Below are 21,497 nucleotides of genomic sequence, written 5' to 3'. Positions count from 1 at the left end.
TCCTTCTATTGAGTTTCCTGCCTAGAGAAGTTCCTTTAGCATTTGTTGTAAAGCTGGTTTGATGGTGTTGAATTCTCTTAACTTTTGCTTGTCTGTAAAGGTTTTAATTTCTCCATCAAATCTGAATGAGATCCTTGCTGGGTAGAGTAATCTTGGTTGTAGGTTTTTCCCTTTCATCACTTTAAATATGTCCTGCCACTCCCTTCTGGCTTGCAGAGTTTCTACTAAAAAAATCAGCTGTTAACCTTATGGGGATTCCCTTGTATGCTATTTGTTGCTTTTCCCTTGCTGCTTTTAATATTTTTTCTTTGTATTTAATTTTTTAAAATAAATTTATTTATATTATTTATTTATTTTTGGCTGCATTGGGTCTTCGTTGCTGCATGCGGGCTTTCTCTAGTTGCGGTGAGCGGGGGCTACTCTTCGTTGCAGTGCGCGGGCTTCTCATTGCAGTGGCCTCTCTTGTTGCCGAGCTCGGGCTCTAGGCATGCAGGCTTAGTAGTTGTGGCCCGTGGGCTCCAGAGCGCAGGCTTGGTAGTTGTGGCGCATGGGCTTAGTTGCTTCGCATCATGTGGGATCTTCCCAGACCAGGGCTTGAACCCATGTCCCCTGCATTGGCAGGCGGATTCTTAACCACTGAGCCACCAGGGAAGCCCCTTGTATTTAATTTTTGGTAGTTTGATTAATATGTGTCTCTGCGTTTCTCTTTGGGTTTATCCTGTGTGGTAGTCCCTGTGCTTCCTGGACTTGATTCACTATTTCCTTTTCCATGTTAAGGAAGTTTTCAACTATAATCTCTTCAAATATTTTCTCAGACCCTTTCTTTTTCTTGTCTTCTCCTGGGACCCCTATAATTCGAATGTTGGTGCATTTAATGTTGTCCCAGAGGTCTCTGAGGCTGTCCTCAATTCTTTTCATTCTTTTTTCTTTATTCTGCTCCTTGGCAGTTATTTCCACCATTTTATCTTCCAGCTTATCTGTCCTTCTGCCTCATTTATTCTGCTATTGATTCCTTCTAGAGTATCTTTAATTTCAGTAATTGTGTTGTTCATCACTGTTTGTTTGCTCTTTAGTTCTTCTAGATCCTTGTTAAATGTTTCTTGTATTTTCTCCATTCTGTTTCTGACATTTTGGATCATCTTTACTATCATTACTCTGCATTCTGTTTCAGGTAAGTTACCTAGTTCGTCTTCATTTATTTGGCCTTGTAGGTTTTTACCTTGCTCCTTCGTCTGTAACATATTTTTTTGTCATTTCTTTTTTTTTTTTTGATGGGTGATGCTGTATTCCTCTCTTACTGGTTGTTTGGCCTGAGACGTCCAGCACTGCAGTTTGCAGGCAGTTAGATAGAGCTGGATCTTGGTGGTGAGATGAGGACCTCCGGGAGGCCTCACTCCAATTGATATTCCCTGGGGTCTGAGGTTCTCTCTTAGTCCAGTGGTTTGGACTCGGAGCTCCCACCACAGGAGCTCATGCACAACCTCCAGCCTGGGAACCAAGATCCCGCAAGTTTCGTGGCGTGGTGAAAAAAAAAAAAATGAAGGAAGAAAGAAAAAAAAGAGTTGTACAATATCAAAGAATAAGAAACAAAATAAAATTAGAAAGATAAAAAATATATTAGGAAAAATAAAACTATAATTGAAACAGCTGCAGTAAGGTAAAATAAAACCACAGCAGAAAAAAGAAAAAAAAGAAGGGGGAGGGCAACAAGCCAAAAGGAGAGATCACTAACAAAGTATAAAAAATAAAATAAAATTAGAAAAATAAAAGATTTATTAGGAAAAATAAAAATATAAAAGAATCAACAACAATGAATCAATAAGGTAAAACAGAACCCCAATCTAGAAGAGGAAAAAAGAAAAGAAAAAAAAAAAGAAAAAAGTGTTGGCTATGGGGGTGGAGTTTAGGAGCAGGTGGAACTTAGGCAGGGGTGGGGTTTTGGGTGGGGCGGGACCTAGGCAGGTGGGGGGGGTTGATGTTTGAGCGTGGAGTGGGGCCTAGGCGGGGCACGTTCAAGCATGGGGTGGGGCCTCTACTTAGGACCTGGGGAAGGGGAGAGGCAGCACATCCAAAGGAGGTCCTCTGGAGTGTGGGGTTCCGGAGTTTGGAGGCAGGGCCCTGAGTGAGGGTGTGTGGGTGGGGTTTAGGCCCAGCTCGTTGGACGGGATCTCCCAGTGTAGAGGTGGGACTTGGGGTCTGTGCGCAGGAGGGGGGCTCCGAGGACAGAGGATTAGGCCCGGGAGCCCAACAGTCTTCCCAGTGCCTAAGTGGACAGGGAACGCACTGGCCCTGTTCCCTTCCGTTCCTCCGCACCCCTCCCCCACCTTCTTCCCCAAGTTCTCCCCCACTAACGGGGGTGGGTACCGCTTGGTGTAAGAACTCCTCACCTCCCCCAGCCACCCCTCAGGGGTGCCGGTCCTGGAGGTCCGGCCTTTACTTTTGCTCCGCCTTGCCTTCCTCCCACTCCCTCAGGACCTGCGCAGCTGGAGGGGGCCTCTGTGGGCAGAGGATCAGGCCTGGGTCTTCAGCAGGTTCCCAGGGGCCCAAGTGGGCATGGTAAACCTGGCCACACTCCCTTTTGATCCTCTGCCCTCCCAGTGGTTCCCCAGTTTCCCCCTGCGGGCATGGGATCCCTTCCCCTCCCACAGCCACCCCTCAGAGGCGCCAGTCCCATCCCGCCTCCACTTCTCCTCCCCCTTCACTACCCCCACACCCCACATCCTACCCAGTCACTAGGGGTTCCTCCCGTCCCCTTAGGTGTCCGTGGTCCCCCACCAGTGCCTGGTAGGTGTCCTAGTTGTGAGGAGATGCGAATTCTGCGTCCTCCTAGTACGCCATCTTGACTCCGCCCCTGTTTGTTTTTAATTGGCGTGGCATGTGGGATCTTAGTCCCCCAACCAGGGATTGAACCCATGCCCCCTGCATTGGGAGCTCAGAGTCTTAACCTCTGGACCCCACGGGAGTCCCTGTCTACCTTTCTTTTTCTTGTACCTCCCAAAGGCCCCCCATCATTGTGCTCACCCTGACCTACTGGCTCTTTTTCAGGAGTATCAAGGTGAAAGCATCACAGTAAGCATGGTTGTCATTTACTATCATTAGGTAAATTCCAGTTTTGTTGTCTCCTAGCAATGTGCCTTTGGTTACATGACTTGGTTTCTCTGTATTTCAGTATCTTTATCTGTAAATTGGATGCAATACCATTTTTCTTGCAGTCCATCATGTTGTAGGAAATAAATGTAGCACCTAGCTCAATTCATTGACAACTTCTACTGTTTTCTGCTACACCCATCAGATTCTTTATTGGAGTCAGGCAGGTGTCTCCAAGTACTCAGGGCTTGTCTCTCGTACAGTGCTATTGCTGCATCATTCATTCAGCATTAACTGAGTTCCTTCTCTATTTTAGTCACTGCTGTGTTTGGTTGGGGGAATGCTTCATATTTTCTTCTTTTTCTCTTTCCTCTATTCATAATCATTTCTTTTTTGATATTAATATATGTAACTTCAGCAGTCTCTTTTCCAAAATTTGATCATTAATTTAACAGAAAGTTATTTGTGAGGCTTTTCATAAATTTTTCTCCTCCCAGTTTTCCATTGTTAAGAGGACAATTATTGTAATTCTAAAGAGGAAACACTTGATGTAAGAGTCTTTTCAAAGTCCAGATTTCTATCTCCAGAGTAATAGAGAACAGCTAATAATGTGGCAAAGCTTAGCTTCTAATTTACTGCTTCCACAGCTAGGAACCTTCACTTTGCCTCTGATTTGAAGAGGTAGGGATGGGGGTAGGACTCCTAAACTGGTGAGAAGAAAGGTTTTAACTCTCAGTTTTCTATCTTGATCATGTTCTTCTTATCATTTGAAAACATTATTAAGCATACTCTAGTAGATATATATTCATAAAATATTAATTATTCTAACATATATTATAAAAACATTAAAGTATAAATTAAAGCATGAACTTTTCAAAAAAGAGAGGTTCCATTATTTTCTTCCTGAGCCCCAGGGGATCATCTAACTTGCATCCCCTTTGGAAATCATTCTTCTGTCTAAACCTTCAGGCCTAGCTCAAGTCCCTGCTCTTGCTTACTTGCTTGATTTCACCATTTTATCTCTATAACTGGATTGTAAACTACCTGAGGTTAAGGACAATTTGTGTCTTACCTTTCTTCTGTATCCCACAACAATGCCTAGCACAGTTTTGGGTACTTCATAATTATTCAGTATTTACTTGTTGATTGATTTCTTGGGATCATTTCAGAGTATTATTTCACTGATTGTTAATAAAAGGAAAAAATCCTCAGCCTTTTTTTACCTTAGTAGTTCTGGTGTTAGTCCTCATACTATTCGTATTCTAAGATTAAAGATCATCAAGCCTATCTGCATTTACAGATTTGCAGAAATAGATATGTCTGATGAAGTGACTTGATTGGGACCTCATGGCCATGGTGTAGGCTCAGAACCAGACCTGTGTCAGCACCCATGTTTGTTTTTGTTCCTTGAAATTTCTGTCTTTTAGTTTCTTATCAAATGGCTGAGTGCCAAACCATAGCATTTTCTCTTTCTACTTTCTCTAAAGTTAGTTTGTGCTGGCATTATTCATGTTCCCACTGTTTGGGTATACTACTTTATATTTTATATTCTGCAAGTCTCTGTTCTGTTCCTCTGAACCACTACTTTGTCCTTTGATTCTAAAGGCTCTTTTAAATTTATAAGAGTAACTATTTGTAATTACACTTAGAAATTCTTTATAGCTGTTCAGTTCAGTGAATCTCAGTGGCTTAACATCATAACCTTGTTCTCATGGCACTCCTATATTGTCTTCTCTTTGTGGGTAGAAAAACTAAATCTAGAAAGAAAAAAAATAAGCCAGTTGATTGTCAATTGCAAATTGAGACAGCGAGAGAGATGAAAACCAAACACTGACCTCCACATTTGCAGTTCACTTATGTCTCTGTGGACTGTGTCATTCCTTCATAAACGATGTAGTATTCTGTACTTACTAATATAATTCACTAAATTAAATCATTGCAGTTACCAATTACAACTTAAAGGTTTTGAGATTTTTCTTATTTCATTTGCCTGATGGGCTTATTAGTCATTTTTTTCTTCATTACAAACACCCTCAAAATTTCAAGGGCTTATAATGACAAATATTTATTCTTCTCGCTCATGGCTGCACAGGTCAGTTGGGGTGGCTGTGCTCTGGGCTACGGGTTAGGTTTACATCTGCTCCACGTGTCTCTCCTTTTCCTTGTACTAGCAGCTCTGTGTACATGTTGTTCGCATCGGGAATGTCAGGAGTGCGAGAGTACAAGCCAAACCACCCAAGCACATCTAAATGTGAAGAGGCTTTAAAGCCTCTTCTCATATTATGCTTGCTAAAATCCCATTGGCCAGATCAAGTCAGTGGCCTAACCTAACATCAGTGGAGCAGGGTATATACTCATTCCACAGCAGGAGGCTATGCAGAGTTACAGGGCCAAGGATCTGGATATCAAATCCTATTAAATAAGAATAGAAAACTGGGGGAAATAATCCAGTCTATCACTGTAGGAAAGTAAGACGTTAAAACAATCATTAATTTGCTGATATAAGTCCTATGGACTGTAAACGTGGCAATGCTTTTTTTCCATGGGTAACTTAAATCTTCTTTGACTACTTTACTTTGAAAATTCTCCAATGCTCTGAATTTCTTTCAAGAATGCCCCTTTAATCCAAAGTTATCATTTAATAGAAATGAACACAAGTAGAGATGCTAATGGTATTAATTGCCATCTGTGCTTTGAGAAAGAGCTAGAATTACTGATTGATTGGAAAAAACTGAAAGGATAGATTAAAAGGGGATAAGGTAGAAAACTGCCTATACAAAATAAAGTATTCTTGCAAATAAACTGTTAAGGGCTATAAGTTAAGCACTTGGAATTTCAGTGAAGGGAACAGAGTTAAGCTAGATTAACTCATAGTATGGAGGCTGATTTCTGAGATTTAGAAAGACATCTCAGAAAGACATTAAAATATCTATTCTTACTTAGACAAGGAAGGGGAAAGTTCAGAAGTGGTGTGTTATAATCTCATGATTGCCTAGCAATCTAATTAAAATCAATTTTAATATAATATTTTATAAGTAAGTACAAAAATGTTTGTACATTAGAATTAATGCCTGCTAAATAATGTAGTGGAATGAATAGTTCCCTAGAAACCTTTTTCTTCCTAAAGTGATGCTAGGTGTGTCTGCTTAATTTGTTAATATTTACTGTTTTCTGTATTGCCTTATTTCTATCCTTGAATAGGGAGAGTCTTTTTATTTTGAAAGTGGCATCTTTTACAACCTATGTCGGGAATATTTCATAGAGGGGACACAATTTACTTCGTTTGAGCAGGTTGGAGTACTATGGAACCTCAAAGGAAATAGTGCTTTATTATGGCGTGCGTTATGACAATTGTATCTCCTTTAATGGTATGAACAAGGAAATTAAAGGAGAAGTGTATGGCAAAGCTATGCAATATTAGGCATAACCTAGTCTACTTTTTTGTCACAGAATTGAAAGTTCATTTTATCTCTGTTATATGTACCTGACTTTATGAGCAAATGTATTCATGGGAATATATAAATAATTTCTGTTTTTTTTTTTTTTTTTTTAATTTTATTTATTTATTTATTTATTTATTTATTTTTGGCTGTGTTGGGTCTTCGTTTCTGTGCGAGGGCTTTCTCTAGTTGCGGCAAGTGGGGGCCACTCTTCATCACGGTGCGCGGGCCTTTCACTATCGCGGCCTCTCTTGTTGCGGAGCACAGGCTCCAGACACGCAGGCTCAGTAATTGTGGCTCACGGGCCTAGTTGCTCCGCGGCATGTGGGATCTTCCTAGACCAGGGCTCGAACCCCTGTCCCCTGCATTGGCAGGCAGATTCTCAACCACTGCGCCACCAGGGAAGCCCCAATTTCTGTTTTTTTAAACTTTGTATTTTTAATCATAGACCTGCAAGATTATAGACTCATAAGAAGTTACAAACATAGGCGTAGAGATCCCATGTACCCACCACCTCACTTCCCCTAATGGTGACATGTGAGACTAATTTTTAAATCATTGTCGGACCTTTTTTGCCCTCTTTAATAAGCCTGCTTTTTTCCAGATATCTAACTTTCTTTAAAGCGAGGGCACCTGTATTGTGCCTGATCCTCTTCAGCTTTCAGAATTATGAAGTATCGTCTAAGGATCCTTCTGTCGCTGTTGCTTTATGTCTTTAGTACATCCTTCTCCATTTTCCCAATTTCCAGATTGTACCATTGATTGGGAAGGGCCTATGTCTCATCCTTTTCTGGTATATTTCTCCTCAGCAATCTAAAAGATGTATAAGCCCCATTTTACTCCTCATATTGAAGTATTATATTCAGTTGAATATTCAGATTTGTTGTTTTGAGTTTATTTTGGTGGTGTTTGGAAACTTGAGAGGATATTTTTTTTAACATCATCTCTTCTCTTTTTTCCTTTTAGCCTGAAAATGAAATTTCTTCAGACTGTAATCATGTAAGTATGGATTTTCCATAATTCACGTTATATGCTTTATATATATGATGACAGATATTGGGATGCTTTTCCTGTTGTTCTGGGAAGCATAATGTTTTCTTAAATTCACTTAATCTTAACGAGAGTATGATTAACCTTATTTAAGGGCCATGGTAAATCTACAAATACTCCTCTATTGTCGAAATCAGTAGGCTCTGCCAAATAATATTTATATACTTAAGTTTAAATTTTTCTTTAGTTACAGCTACCATATGAAATTGTTTCTCTGCATGTCAGGCTTACAATTGTAGAGTTTTGTATTTTAAAGTTGTTTCATTTAGTCATCATACAGTCATCTACTGTGTGCCAAACACTGTGGTAGAAACTAAAGACACACAAATAAGCACCTTGAAGATAGAGACATATATTAGAGTTAACAGATAAGAACTCCAGAGATAACTACGATTAATACATTCAATGTCATATATATGTGTCATATATATATTCGTAATACATTCAGTGTCTATATATCTCCCCATATTACATACAGTCTGACATTAAAAGGAGAGTGACGTGAAATCAAATCTGTGCAAAAAGTACCAGATTCTTCAGCAGAAACTTGTAAGAGTACAATGGGGACACAAGAGTGAATTTTGCCCAGGTGGGTTGATGTCAGGAAACACTTAATAGTGGAGATGATACTTGAGTTGTGTCTTAAAAGAGGAGTAGTTATATATCTGAAATCACTCTGTCTCCACATTATTTGATAGTTTGAATGGGAGACTGCAAGAATAGAGAAGCAGGTTGGCTGCCTAAGTTGACTACTTATTCTAAAGAATGTCTAGATAGGTCAGAGATTTAAAGTAAAAATAAAACCACAAGAGTAATAGAAGAAAACATGAACAGAGGGTAGGGTTTTTAAAACATGATACAACCTCAAAAAATATTTAAAGAAAAAAAAAGATTTATAAATCTGATTGCATTAAAAACTCAGAAAAGGGGACTTCCCTGGTGTTAAAGACTTCACTTTCCAATGCAGGGGGTGCAGGTTCAATCCCTGGTTGGGAGCTAAGATCCCACATGCCTTTTGGCCAAAAAACCAAAACATAAAACAGAGCGATATTGTAACAAATTCAATAACGACTTTAAAAATGGTCCACATCAAAAAAAAAAAAATCTTTAAAAAAAAACTCAAAAAAGAGATTTGAGGGTTTTTTCCTCAAAAATGTTATGTAAATTATGAAAAAATATTTGCAGTGCAGATGAAAAGGACTACATTCTTTAATAGAATGTGCTGTTAATAAACATAGAAAACAGACATAAATAGACTATTCACAGGAAAAGAAAAAGATGTCCAGTAAGCAACAAAAATTTCGATTCTTTCATAATTTAAAGTGTGAAAATTAAAAGAAAAATGAGTGTACTGTTTTTATCCATCTGATTAACAAATATTAAAAATTTGATAAATATACAGTATTGACAAGCATATGGAAATTTAAGCATTCTCTAGCCCACCAGTCAATGGCTACCCATTGGTCAAATCCAGACCACTGCCTGTTTTTACGCATAAAGTTTTATTGGAACACAGCCACACTCATTCAGTTACATACTGTAGCTGCTTTCCATGTTATAATGGCAAGGTTGAGTAGTTGCAACAGTGACTGTAGTTTCTTGAAAGCCTAAAAAATTTACTTTCTGGCCCTTGCAGGAAAAGTTTGCTAAACTCTGCTCTAGCCTATGGATAGGAATATAAATAAGAAAAACTTCTTTATAAAGCAGTCAACTTAAAATGATATTTGTTATGGCATTATTATGGCATTATTTATTAAGCAAAAGATTAGGAAAAAATCCTCAAAAATCTATTAATAGACTGAATCTGACAGAGAGGAAGCCCAGAAAGAAGCTCCAAAAGGGTGGAGAAAGAAGCTGATCTCCAAAGGATATTACACTGCTGAAAATGGGGACAAATAGTATACAGAAAACGGAAGGATTGATGTCCTAATAAAGAGAGGTTAGGGCACAGACCCAGGAGAAAATGGACATCTACAAGTCAAGACGAGAGCCCTCAGAAGAAATTGGTACTGCCGTCACCTTGATCTCAGACTTCTACCCCCCAGATTCGTGAGCAAATAAATTTTTGTTGTTTAAGCCACGCAATTTATGGTATTTTGTTACAGCAGCCCTACCAAACTAATACACTTGGATTGGGATGGAATGCATTATAATTTTTCCCATTAAAGTTTTTATTTTATTTTGTTTTATTTTATTTTTATAAATTTATTTATTTATTTATTTTTGACTGTTTTGGGTCTTCGTTGCTGCGCATGGGCTTTCTGTAGTTGCAGCAAGCAGGAGCTACTCTTCGTTGCGGCACGTGGGTTTCTCATTGCCATGGCTTCTCTTGTTGCGGAGCACGGGCTCTAGGTGCGCGGACTTCAGTAGTTGTGGCACGCGGGCTCTAGAGCGCAGGCTCAGTAGTTGTGGCGCACAGGCTTAGTTGGTCCGCGGCATGTGGGATCTTCCCAGACCAGGGCTCAAACCCGTGTCCCCTGCATTGGCAGGCGGATTCTTAACCACTGTGCCACCAGGGAAGCCCTAAAGTGAATTTAAAAGTAACACTATTTAAAATAGCATATAAAGCATCAAATACATAAGAATAAATCTAACAAAAGTATGTAAGACATCTCTACAGATAACTATAAAATATTAGAGAAATTTGAAGACCTAAATAAATGAAGAGATATATTAATATATACTGTGCTAGTGAGTTGGAAGACTCCATATTATAAAGACGTCAGCTCTCACCAAATTACAGATTCTGTACGATCCCATTTTTGTTGTTACAAAAAATAGTAAGCTGATTCTAAAATTTACATGGGAACACAGTTTTGACCAATAATAGCCAAAAGTCTTGAAAAGAACCAAGCAGAGAGAATTTCACCACCTGATTGAAGACTTAAAGTAGCAATAATTAAGGCAGTGTGGCAGAGGCACAGGGGTTAACAAATAGACCAATGAAACAGAGTGAGTCCAGAAACAGGCTCATATATAGATAGACACTCGAATAAAAAAATCTTAATCCTTACTGCCCACCATTCACAGAAATCTATTCTAGATGCATAATAGATCTAAAGGTGAAAAGTGTAATAATAAAACTTCTAGAAGATAACATAAGAGACTATGTGGGATAAGCAAAGATTTAATAAATGGGAAACAAAAAGCAGTAAGCAAAAGCAAAAGATTGATAAATCAGATTATATTAAAGTTTGTTTCATTAAATATAGTATTAAGAGTGTGAAAAGGCAAGCCATAGAGAAGGAAAAAATATTTCAATCCTTATCTGACAGTATGTGCAGAATATATGAAGAATTCATACAAAGCAATAAAGAAAAGACAACAGGGCTTCCCTGGTGGCGCAGTGGTTAAGAATCTGCCTGCCAGCGCAGGGGGACACGGGTTCGAGCCCGGGTGCAGGAAGATCCCACATGCTGCAGAGCAGCTGGGCCCGTGCGCCACAACTGCTAAGCCTGCTTTCTAGAGCCCGTGAGCCACAACTACTGAGCCTGCGCATCTGGAGCCCATGCTCCACGGCAGGAGGGACCACCGCGGTGGGAGGCCTGCGCACCCCAGTGAGGAGTGGCCCCTGCTCGCCACAACTGGAGAAGGCCTGCATGCAGCAACAAAGACCCAACACAGCCAAAAATAAAAGATAATAAATAAAATAAATATTAAAAAAGTCTTAACTATTAAAAAAAGAAAAGAATCCCGCTGCCAATGCAGGGGACACGGGTTTGAGCCCTGGTCCGGGAAGATCCCACATGCCGTGGAGCAACTAAGCCCATGTGCCACAACTACTGAGCTTGTGCTCTAGAGCCTGCGAGCCACAACTACTGAAGTCCGCGCACCTAGAGCCCGTGCTCCGCAACAAGAGAAGCCACTGCAGTGAGAAGACTGCACACCGCAACAAAGAGTAGCCTCTGCTCACCGCAACTAGAGAAAGCCCGTGCGCAACAACAAAGACCCAACACAGCCAAAAATAAAATAGATAAAATAAATTTTAAAAAAAGAAAGAAAGAAAAGACAACAGAATAGAAAAATGGAGAAGATAAATTTAATCAAGGAGGTGAAAGACGACCTGTATATTGAAAACTGCAAGACATTACTGAATGAAATTGAAGAAGACATAAATAAATGAAAAGATAGTCCATGCTCATGGGTTGGTGGAATTAGTATTGTTAAAATGTTCATACTACTCAAAGCAATATACAGATTCCGTGCAATTCCTATCAAAATTCCAATGACATTTTTCACAGAAATAGAACAAACAATCCTAAAATTTGTTTGGAACCGTAAAAGACCCCAGTTAGCCAAAGCAATTGTGAGAAAGAAGAACAAAGCTGAAGGCATCACATACCCTGATTTCAAACTATATTACAAAGCTATAGTAATTGGAACCGTAAAAGACCCCAGTTAGCCAAAGCAATTGTGAGAAAGAAGAACAAAGCTGAAGGCATCACATACCCTGATTTCAAACTATGTTACAAAGCTATAGTAATTAAAACAATATGGTATTGGCATAAAAATAGACACATAGATCAGTGGAACAGAATATAGATCCCAGAAATAAACCCATGCATATATGTCAGTTAGTTTACAACAAAGGAGCCAAGAATATGTAGTGGGGAAAAGAACAGTCTCTTCAATAAATGGTATTGAGAAAAGTGGACCACTGCCTTACACCAGACACAAAAATTAACTCAAGACCTGAGACCATAAAACTCCCAGAAAAATGAAGGCGGTAAGCTCTTTCACATAGGTCTTGGTGATGGTTTTTGAATGTGACACCAAAAGCAAAAGCAAAAATAAAGTGAGGCTATATCAGACTAAAAAGCTTCTGCACAGCAAAGGAAACCACCAAGAAAATGAAAAGGCAACCTACTGAATGGGAGAAAATATTTGCAAATCAAATATCAGATAAGGGGCTAACATCCAAAATGTATAAAGAACTCATACAACTCAATAGCAAAAACAAACAAAACCCAATTAAAGAATGAATAGAAGATCTGTATAAACACTTTTCCAAAAAAGACATACAGATGGCCAATAGGTACATGAAAAGATAATCATCAGAGAAACCAAATCACAATGAGATGTCACCACACACCCGTTAGAATGGCTGTCATCAAAAGGACTAGAAATAACAAGTATTGGTGAGGAGGTGGAGAAAAGGGAACCTTTGTGTACTATTGGTGGGAATGCAAATTGGTACAGCCACTGCAGTGTGGAGGTTCCTCAAAAAGTTAAAAATAGAACTACCATATGATCCACTTCTGGGTATTTATCTGAAGATAATGAAAACACTAACTCAAAAAGATATGTGCACCCTCATGTTCATTGCAGCATTATTTACAATAGCCAAGCTATGGAAACAATATAAGTGTTAAATGGTTAAGAAAATGTGTGTATACATATACATACATACACACACACACAATGGAATATTATTCAGCTGTAAAAGGAAGGAAATCTTGCCACTTGAAACAACATGTATGGACCTCGAGGGCATTATGCTACTGAAATAAGTCAGACAAAGACATATACTATACGATCTTTCTTTTACGTGGAATCTTAAAAACAAAACAAAAAACAAAAAAAACAACACCAAGCTCATAGATACAGAGAACAGATTAGTGGTTGCCAGAGGTGGGAGAAATGGGTGAGCTGGTTTTTGTTGTTGTTGTTTTAGTTTAAATAAATTGAATTTTTTAAAAATAGAAATTGTTCCATAAGATACAATATAACTGCTGGATGGACAAATTTAGGATAAGCCCTTAATTAAAAAAAAAGAAAGAAAGAAAAGAAAAATGGGTAAGATACTTGAACATCCATGTCTTAAAGATGGTACTTGAATGATCTACAAATAAATGGAAAGGTGCTCATCCTCATTAATAATCAGGGAAATGGAAATTAAAACGTGAGTGAGATACTAGTATCTACATTCACCATTAGAATTGCTAAAATTCAGAAGACTGACAGTGTTAATACCAAGCATTACTGTGAATATAAAATAAGGGAGCTTTCGTGATCGCTTCGGCAGCACATATACTAGAATAAGGAAGTTTTCAAATACTGATGGTGATAATGTAAATTAGTGTAACTACTTTGAAAGCTGTTGGGTATTACTTACTAAAGCGGAACTTAGGCATAGTATATAATACAGCCTTTTCACTTCCAGGTACTTACCCCACAGAAATGCTTATGTATCTGTCTACCCATGTAAGGAACATTTATAGCAGCTCATAATAGCCCTGTGAGTAAATGGTTAACAAAACCTTTCTTTCCCCTTCAGGAGAATTTCAATCCTGTTAACTATGTAGTTCAGTTCCCTGGTGACCTAATAAGGGTAAAATACCAACTAAGGTTCAAGGCAGTATTACTTATGATAAAAATGACCCTGATTGGTAAATTCTATATGGATTGGGGAGAACTATAAATGAATTATAAATACTCATTGGGGGTGCCATGCTAGAGGTTTCCCTGAATGTGGTGACTCTTATACCTGGGTGTGTGTGTTCCTTGCAGGGATCCTGGAAACTATGCCCAGAGGGCTGTTTCAAGAGATAATGGCTCGAATGGGGCTTGAGGGTTTCTAAGCCAAAACTACCTCTTACAATGCCTGTTGGGAGTGTTGTCTTCTCACACCTGAGCTGTCATCTGGAGAGAAGATACCTCCAGATGGCTACATAGACTGTTGCCATGACTCCCGTTGGAGAGGAACAGTTGATGCTGCCCTGCTGACTGACAATTTGTGGTTCCTGTCTTTTCTCCAGCACAGACTTGTCCACAAACTCCAGACTCCAAGTGCTGATTTCACGTTTCTATGCTGTCTCACAGTCATTTCTAGAACTGAACTCTTGATTTTCTACCTCTAAACCTCTCTTGTTACAGTCTTCCCAATCTCAGTTCTTCCCATTGCTCAAATCAAAAACCTTGATTCCTCTTGTCCTCTTATATCCCACATTCAGTCTGTTAGCAGCCTTGCTGTCTGGCTGCTCCTTTTGGAACGTGTCCTGAATCTGACCATTTTCACTGCTACCCCCTGGTTCAAGCCATCGTCAGTTCTCTTTTGTGCTTCTTTAATAGCCTCCTAAGTAGTCTCCCTTCTTCTGCCCTTGTCCCTCTACAGTCTGTACTCCATGCTACAGCCTGAATGATTCCTCTAACAGTCAGGTCATATTACGTCTCTGCCCAAAACCCCAGAAGCTTTTTTCTCACTTTTTAAACTCCCAGGTCCTTAACAGTGGCCTACAAAACATGCAGAGAGCAGAGACCTGCTCCTTGGCCTCTTCTACCACTGTCCGCCTTGCTAACTCTACTTAGGCCACAAGCAGCCTCCTCACTATCCCTCAGATATTCACAGAATGTGCATTTGCTGTTCATCATGGAACAGTCACCTTTTCAGGATATTCATTTTCCTTGTCCCCCTCTATTAAAGCACCCCTCACCCGTCACTTCAGTTCTTTTATACTAGCTTAATTTTCTTTATAGCATTCAATACCTGATCTATTTATTTGATCATTTGCATATTATCTTTCTCTCCTTCATACAATGTAAACTACTTGAGGGCAAGGATTTTGCCCTTCTTTGCTCACATCTGTCTTGAGTGGTGCCTGGTATATATTAGCCACTCCAAAAAAAAAGAAAAAACTTGAATGAAAAATACGAGAAAATTTCCAAGAACTGAAGGATGAGTTTCTAGATCAAAAGTGCCCATGAGTGCCTCACACCATGGATGGAAAGATAACCCAAACCAATTTTAGGGTTCTGAAAAGAACCCTGGGAGTAAATAAAAGATCTCAAAAGCTTTCAGAGAAAAAAATAATAGTTAAGGTACTGGGAGTTTGAATAATATGATACTTCTCATTAGCATTACTGGAAACTAGAAGAGAGTAGACCAGTGCCTTTAAAATTCTGAGGAAAAATTATATTTAGTCAAGATAATACAAAATAGACATTTCATACATAAAATTTTTCAAGACATTTACTACCCATACATGTTTTCTCATAAAGCTACTAGAGGATGTGCTTCGCCAAAATGAGGGAATACAGCAAGACAAAGAAAATTAAAGAACCCAGTAATTAGTGCATCAGCCTAAGAAAAAGCAAAGGAATTCCCAGGATGCTGGTGAAGGATGACACCTGTGCAGAGGCTTCGATGGCAGCCAGTCCTGACTGAAGCAGGAAGATGGAAGACTCCAAGAGGAATGTCTCACCTGAGAGATCATTGAAGCATTTGAACATTTTGAGAGATTTGCTTTTCCAGTGAAGAGATGGGGGATTAATTAGTAATGGGCATATCGAAAATAAGCTTATGAAATAAATGACTGTTAACTATATGACAAACTAAAAATTGAAAGAAATATAATATTCTATATGGCTCATTATATATATAGTATTTTTACATAATCAATAACGTAAATACTGAGTATCTAATGACATGATGACTTAACTATATTGGGAGGATTGGGATCAGGAAGAGGGTATAAGAGTTCATTCCTTACCTTCTATAGTATAAAGCTATTATACAGTATCTAAAGCTAACAGGTCAAGAAATAGCAATTTAAGTACCTTAAAAGTATGGAGGTAATCACCATAAGAAAAAGCTAAAAGAATTGTCTCTGGGTAATGGGTAGGACTTTAGAAAGGGACTTTGTGGGGGACTGCTTGTTTGTTTAGATTGACTACCTTTGACTATTTAACTAAACAGACAGCTTTGATTTAAAAAATTTTAAGGATGAATGGAAGAGTAAGTAGATTAAATAAACTTAGACTATACTTTCAAGGAGCTTGACTGTGAAGGAAGGATTTTCCTTCATAAGTCAGACAGAGAAAGACAAATATCATATGATATTGCTTATATGTGGAATCTTTAAAAAAAGGGTACAAATGAACTTACGTACAAGAAAGAAATAGAGTTACAGATGTAGAAAACAAACTTCTGGTTACCAGGGGGTAAGGCAGGGGAGAGGGATAGATTGGAATATTGGGATTGACATATACACACTACTATATATAAAATAGATAACTAATAAGGACCTACTGTATAGCTCAGGGAACTCTACTCAATTCTCTGTAATGGCCTATATGGGAAAAGAATCTAAAAAAGAGTAGATATATGTATATGTATAACAGATTCACTTTGTTCTGTACCTGAAACTAACACAACACTGTAAGTCAGCTATACTCCAATAAAAATAAAAATTAAAAAAAAGAATTTTCCTTCACTCCCCACACCCAAATCTTGTCATTATTCTAAATAAATACCTCAAATATATCCCATCTTCTCCCATCCAAAAACTCTTGCCTTTTAACTGGCCTACTAACCCCCTCTGTGTAGCCCTTCTCTATACAACCAGAGTTCATCTTTTGAGTTCTCTGATTAAAATTATCCATTAGCCTCTCATTTCCTTTAAGATAAAATCCAGATTCTTTCATATGAGCTATAATACTCAGTGTGATCTAACACCCCTTCTCCCCTGATCTTTCATACCCTCAACTCCAGCCATTCTGAACTATGGGATTCCCAGAAGTTATCATTATTCTTTCTGTCCTTTCTACCCTTGCAGTCCTAGAACCCCAGTCTTCCTCAGTTCATCTGACAAAATTCCTTCTTACTCCTGGCCCAGTATAACTTGACCACTACCAGCCTCACCTATCCCTCCTCTACAATCACTGTGATATGTTCTTTCCTTGTATTCCCATAATATCTTCTGCATGCTTCTGTTACCACATTTATCACACTGTGTTTTTATTGCTTATTTTCTTCCCATTCTGACTCTTCCTTTTGTTTCCTGTGGTGGAGCTTCTTGAGTACTGAGACAGTGGCTTTTTTTTTTTTTTTTTACTTCCAGCTTTCTCAACTTTGTCGCCTAACACGATACTCAGATTATAGCAGTTACTCAGTACATATTTGGGGGAGGGAGATGGGTGCGTAGATGGATTGAAAGATGAGACTCTTAAAGTTAAGGAAATTGAAGCTGAAATACATCATGCTAACCAATAGTATTTATTGTCAAATTGCAGTTATTTTTCTTAGTTGATTATAGCCTCTCAGAGGAAAGGACACTTATCAAATATGCTGTAAATAATCAGCTCTCAGTAATCAAGTGTAATGTGTGTTTATCTCTTTTCTAGAGGAAAATGTACTTGTGGCAACCTATGTTGAATTCCCTTTTTACCTATATTCCTGAAAGAGAATAATAATGCATTAATAAGTCATATTAAAAGTGAAAGACCAGAAAGTAGATTAATGGTTGCAAAGGATGGGAGTAGGGAGGATGGGGGGTGGTAGAACAGGCATGGGGTTTGTGCTGGGGCGATGAGAAGGTTCTTGAATTATAAGGTGGTGATGGTTGTGCACCCTTGTGAGTACAGTTGACCCACGAACGACACAGGTTTGAGCTGCACGGGTCCACTTATACACAGGTTTTTTTTCAGTAGTAAATACTGCAGTACTGCAGGAATCTGAGCACGGGGAACTGTGGATGCAGAGGGGCCCCTATAAATTATACTCAGATTTTCAACTTCACAGAGGGTTGGTGCCCCTAATGTGGCTGTTGTTCAAGTGTCAACCATATACTAAAAAAACACTGAATTGTACACTTTAAAATCGTGAATTTTATGGTATGTGAATTATAACTGAAAATGTGAAAAAAAGATGAGAGGTAGAATATTTAGCATTAGACAATAGTATCATAGTTATCTGGGAGGAGTCCTGTTCGTAAGGAAATTTACACCTATTATCAGAACAAATAAGGTTCCAAATTAAAAGTTAAAGACATTCAAAAGATCTAAATGATTATCTAAATGGTTTTTGTCAGAAAATCTGTTTCTAGCCCAATCATAGGACATCTGAGTTTGCATTAGATAAAGTAAGGAAATACTCTGTGGTTTGTATTTTTTTTTTTTTGACATTTGTTGCTGTTCACTCCAACTCTAAGTACCAGACAACTTTTTTCTTTCTTGCATTTTCTCTTTCTTTCTTTCTTTCTCTTCCTTTCTTTTTCTTTTTTTTTTTTTTTTACATGGAAGAAATGGCATTGGGTCAGCTGCAAGTCACTCAATAAGGAGGACATTTTTAATCTGTCTTTGGTTTAATATACATATAGAATCAGAATGTGTTGCTTTAATTTTAAAATATAACATTTAATTACCATGTAGCACTGACTTAGATAGATGGTAGTAGATAGATAAATACTAAAATGTATTTGTCCAGTTCTAACCACATCTTTTGAATCATGGGATATACTTCTGAGGAGCCAGGAGGCCTAAGATGCCTTCAGTTAGAACTAAGCTTCTCCTATATCTATTCTCAGTTTGGCCTTATATGTACTATTGGTTGAACTTATCATGGTATAGATTTGTTCTTTTGTTGATCTTTTCAACAAATATTTATCAATGCCTGTGTGTTGCATGCGCTCTTCTAGGCACTGGGCATATAGTAGTAAACAAGGCAAAAGTCCCATCCTCTTAAAACTTTCATTATAGATAGTAGCCAGATTCTTACCCCTTTTTCTAAAAACTCACTTATTGATGATAGTTGGACGATTAGAGTTTTTTACTGCTTTTCTTTGTTTTTTGTTTTTGAGGAGGGAGGAGAAGAAATCCTACTCATCCTTTATATTTTATATCTTCACAAAATCTTCTTCACTCTTACGTGGAATTTACTGCCTGTTTCTGTGTTGTTCCTAATGCACTTTATATTAGCTTCTGTTCTACTTCTAAAAAGCAAATCTGGTCATGTCACTCCCTTATTTCCCTTTTAGTGACTCCCCATTACTCTTGGGTTAAAGTTCAGACATGACTTATAAGGGCTTTATGATCTGGTCCTGGCCTGTGTCTCCAGAGTCAATCCTCCATTGGACTTTCAGTTCGTCTAACATGCCCTGCTTCCCATTCCAGTGAGCTTCCACGCATGCTGCTTTATTTACTTAAAACAGTCTTCTTACCCTTTTTAATATGGCTAACTGCTACTAATTTTTCAGATTTCATCATAGATAGCACTTTCTCTGGTAAACCTTCCCTGACCAAACCCCCTGGTGCAGTGTGGGGTACTCCTCCCCTGTACTGCTGTGGCACCTTGTGATGCCGTTAACCAAATACACATTACCTGCTATTACCATAGCCACCACTGGACAGTGTTTGTCTTTCTCCTCCTGCTTTAACCCCCAGTTCCTAACACAGTGTGTGCTCAAACATTTGCTTCTGTTTCCTGTAATAACCTATGAAGCCCTTGAGATTAGACTGTGTGTGGTACATCATAAGAAGTGCTAAGCAGATGTTTGAATGAATCAGTGAATGAGTGATTGTATTCTTTAGTCTTGGAGTGCAGCCGTCTGAAAGAAAGGCTTGTGAACTGCCCCTCCACCCCCCAAACCTCTTCATGTTCTACGTCATACAAAGCTCCTGCTCTGTCGCTCCATCTGAGCAGAGTTTAAGAGCTCATTTTTGCTACTTTTCAGAAATTGAATCATGTATTGAAATTTTTTAACTGAAGCTGCAAAAATAAAGTAATATTCAGCCCTCGCCCATGAATAGTAATGGCTTTAGAGATTTCATAGCTTAAGACATGTTAAAACAGTTGTGTAAAATAGACCTTATCGTGTATATGTCAAGTTGAGGGTTTTAGAGGAATAAAGAAAGATGTGTCAGGAAACTAGACTCTGGACAACACTCCTTCACTCCTTCAGTGAAAAGCACTGTTGATTGTGAAATCTGCAACTAAACCTACCAATTCTTGAGCTTCTGGGTTAGACTTTTTGATTTAAGAATTTTGCATATACAACCTATTTATATTTTCTCTGAAACCCTTGTCAGGAATTTTCATTTTAATTTTTTTCCTGACTTAAAAAAAAATTTGTCCTTAAGTAAAAATAGAGAAGAGTGTATGTCCGAATGGTAGTGTTTTATTTTGTCTGCACATTTTTTCCTTTTATCTGTAAATACAGTGACATTTTATCTTTTTGTTTGTTAACTGAAGTGTGAATATGTTTTATCTGACTCTGTATAATGAAATTTTATCATTTATAGTAACCACTGATGTTAAATTTCATACTATTCTAACTGGAGTTTTTTTGTTTTTTTTGTTTTGTTTCTCTCTTATACCTAGTTGTTATGGAATTATAAGCTGAACCTAACTACAGATCCCAAATTTGAATCTGTGGCCAGAGAGGTTTGCAAGACTACCATATCAGAGGTAGGTTGTGAAAGAAAGAATTTTGTGGATATTTAATGACTTAGAAGCAAAAATTACATCTGTTGACCAAACCAGTCATTAAGGGAGGAATGACTGATTCAGTTACTTTACTTTTCTTGGAATTAACGTATGTCTTGGCTCAGAGATAGGCTAAAGGGGTGTAATTAGACTTCTTTTTCTTAACGTTCACCTACACTTACAGTAGGATGCTGTTGATTCAGACAAGTTGGAAATCAGGCTCTTTTTGTCCCCAAACGGAGAATACAATCACTTCTGTCATCAGTCAGTGCTCTCACACATTGTACAATCTGCTTATGACTGAGGCGTATCAGAATGGTTTCCCCAGGAGGCTGATAAACATTCCTAAGTGTTTTGGCTATGCACTTGGACCAGTTGAACCACAGGGCATATGCTTCAAATAATAGGAGTTAGCATTAAAAAGGTTTGTAAAAAGATTGTATATATTGTTATAAATGGATATTGAGTATAAAAACAAAAATAAAAATAATTACTAAAAATGTATAACATTATATGGATGCTAATTGGTGATATTTTTCAATCATTTCTCTTGGCTCAGTGTAAATATCAAATAATATTAGTGAAAATTGTGGTATTGGAATTTTTATTTTAATTTATTTTATTTTTTAGAATTAGTGATAGAAATTCCATGAAGCTGGGGATTTCTTCATACTGAAAGAATCACAAAGAAAATAGTTGCTATTTTTTTACCTCAAAGT

At 38.1% G+C, this 21,497-nt stretch overlaps 1 protein-coding gene across 1 annotated transcript in view; it reads left to right on the top strand.

Moving 5' to 3' along the window:
- Positions 1–21,497, top strand: part of GLG1 (golgi glycoprotein 1) — a 155,840-nt gene that overhangs the window by 83,285 nt on the left and 51,058 nt on the right. Inside the window, exons 2-3 of the mRNA XM_059906177.1 lie at positions 7,494–7,526; positions 20,674–20,760. Coding sequence (XP_059762160.1) covers positions 7,494–7,526; positions 20,674–20,760 — 120 coding nt within the window. The remainder of the gene's footprint in view (positions 1–7,493; positions 7,527–20,673; positions 20,761–21,497) is intronic.

This window comes from Balaenoptera ricei, chromosome 19, assembly GCF_028023285.1.
Source record: "Balaenoptera ricei isolate mBalRic1 chromosome 19, mBalRic1.hap2, whole genome shotgun sequence".
Lineage (NCBI taxonomy): Eukaryota > Metazoa > Chordata > Mammalia > Artiodactyla > Balaenopteridae > Balaenoptera > Balaenoptera ricei.
This window is presented reverse-complemented; position numbering and strand designations above follow the sequence as displayed.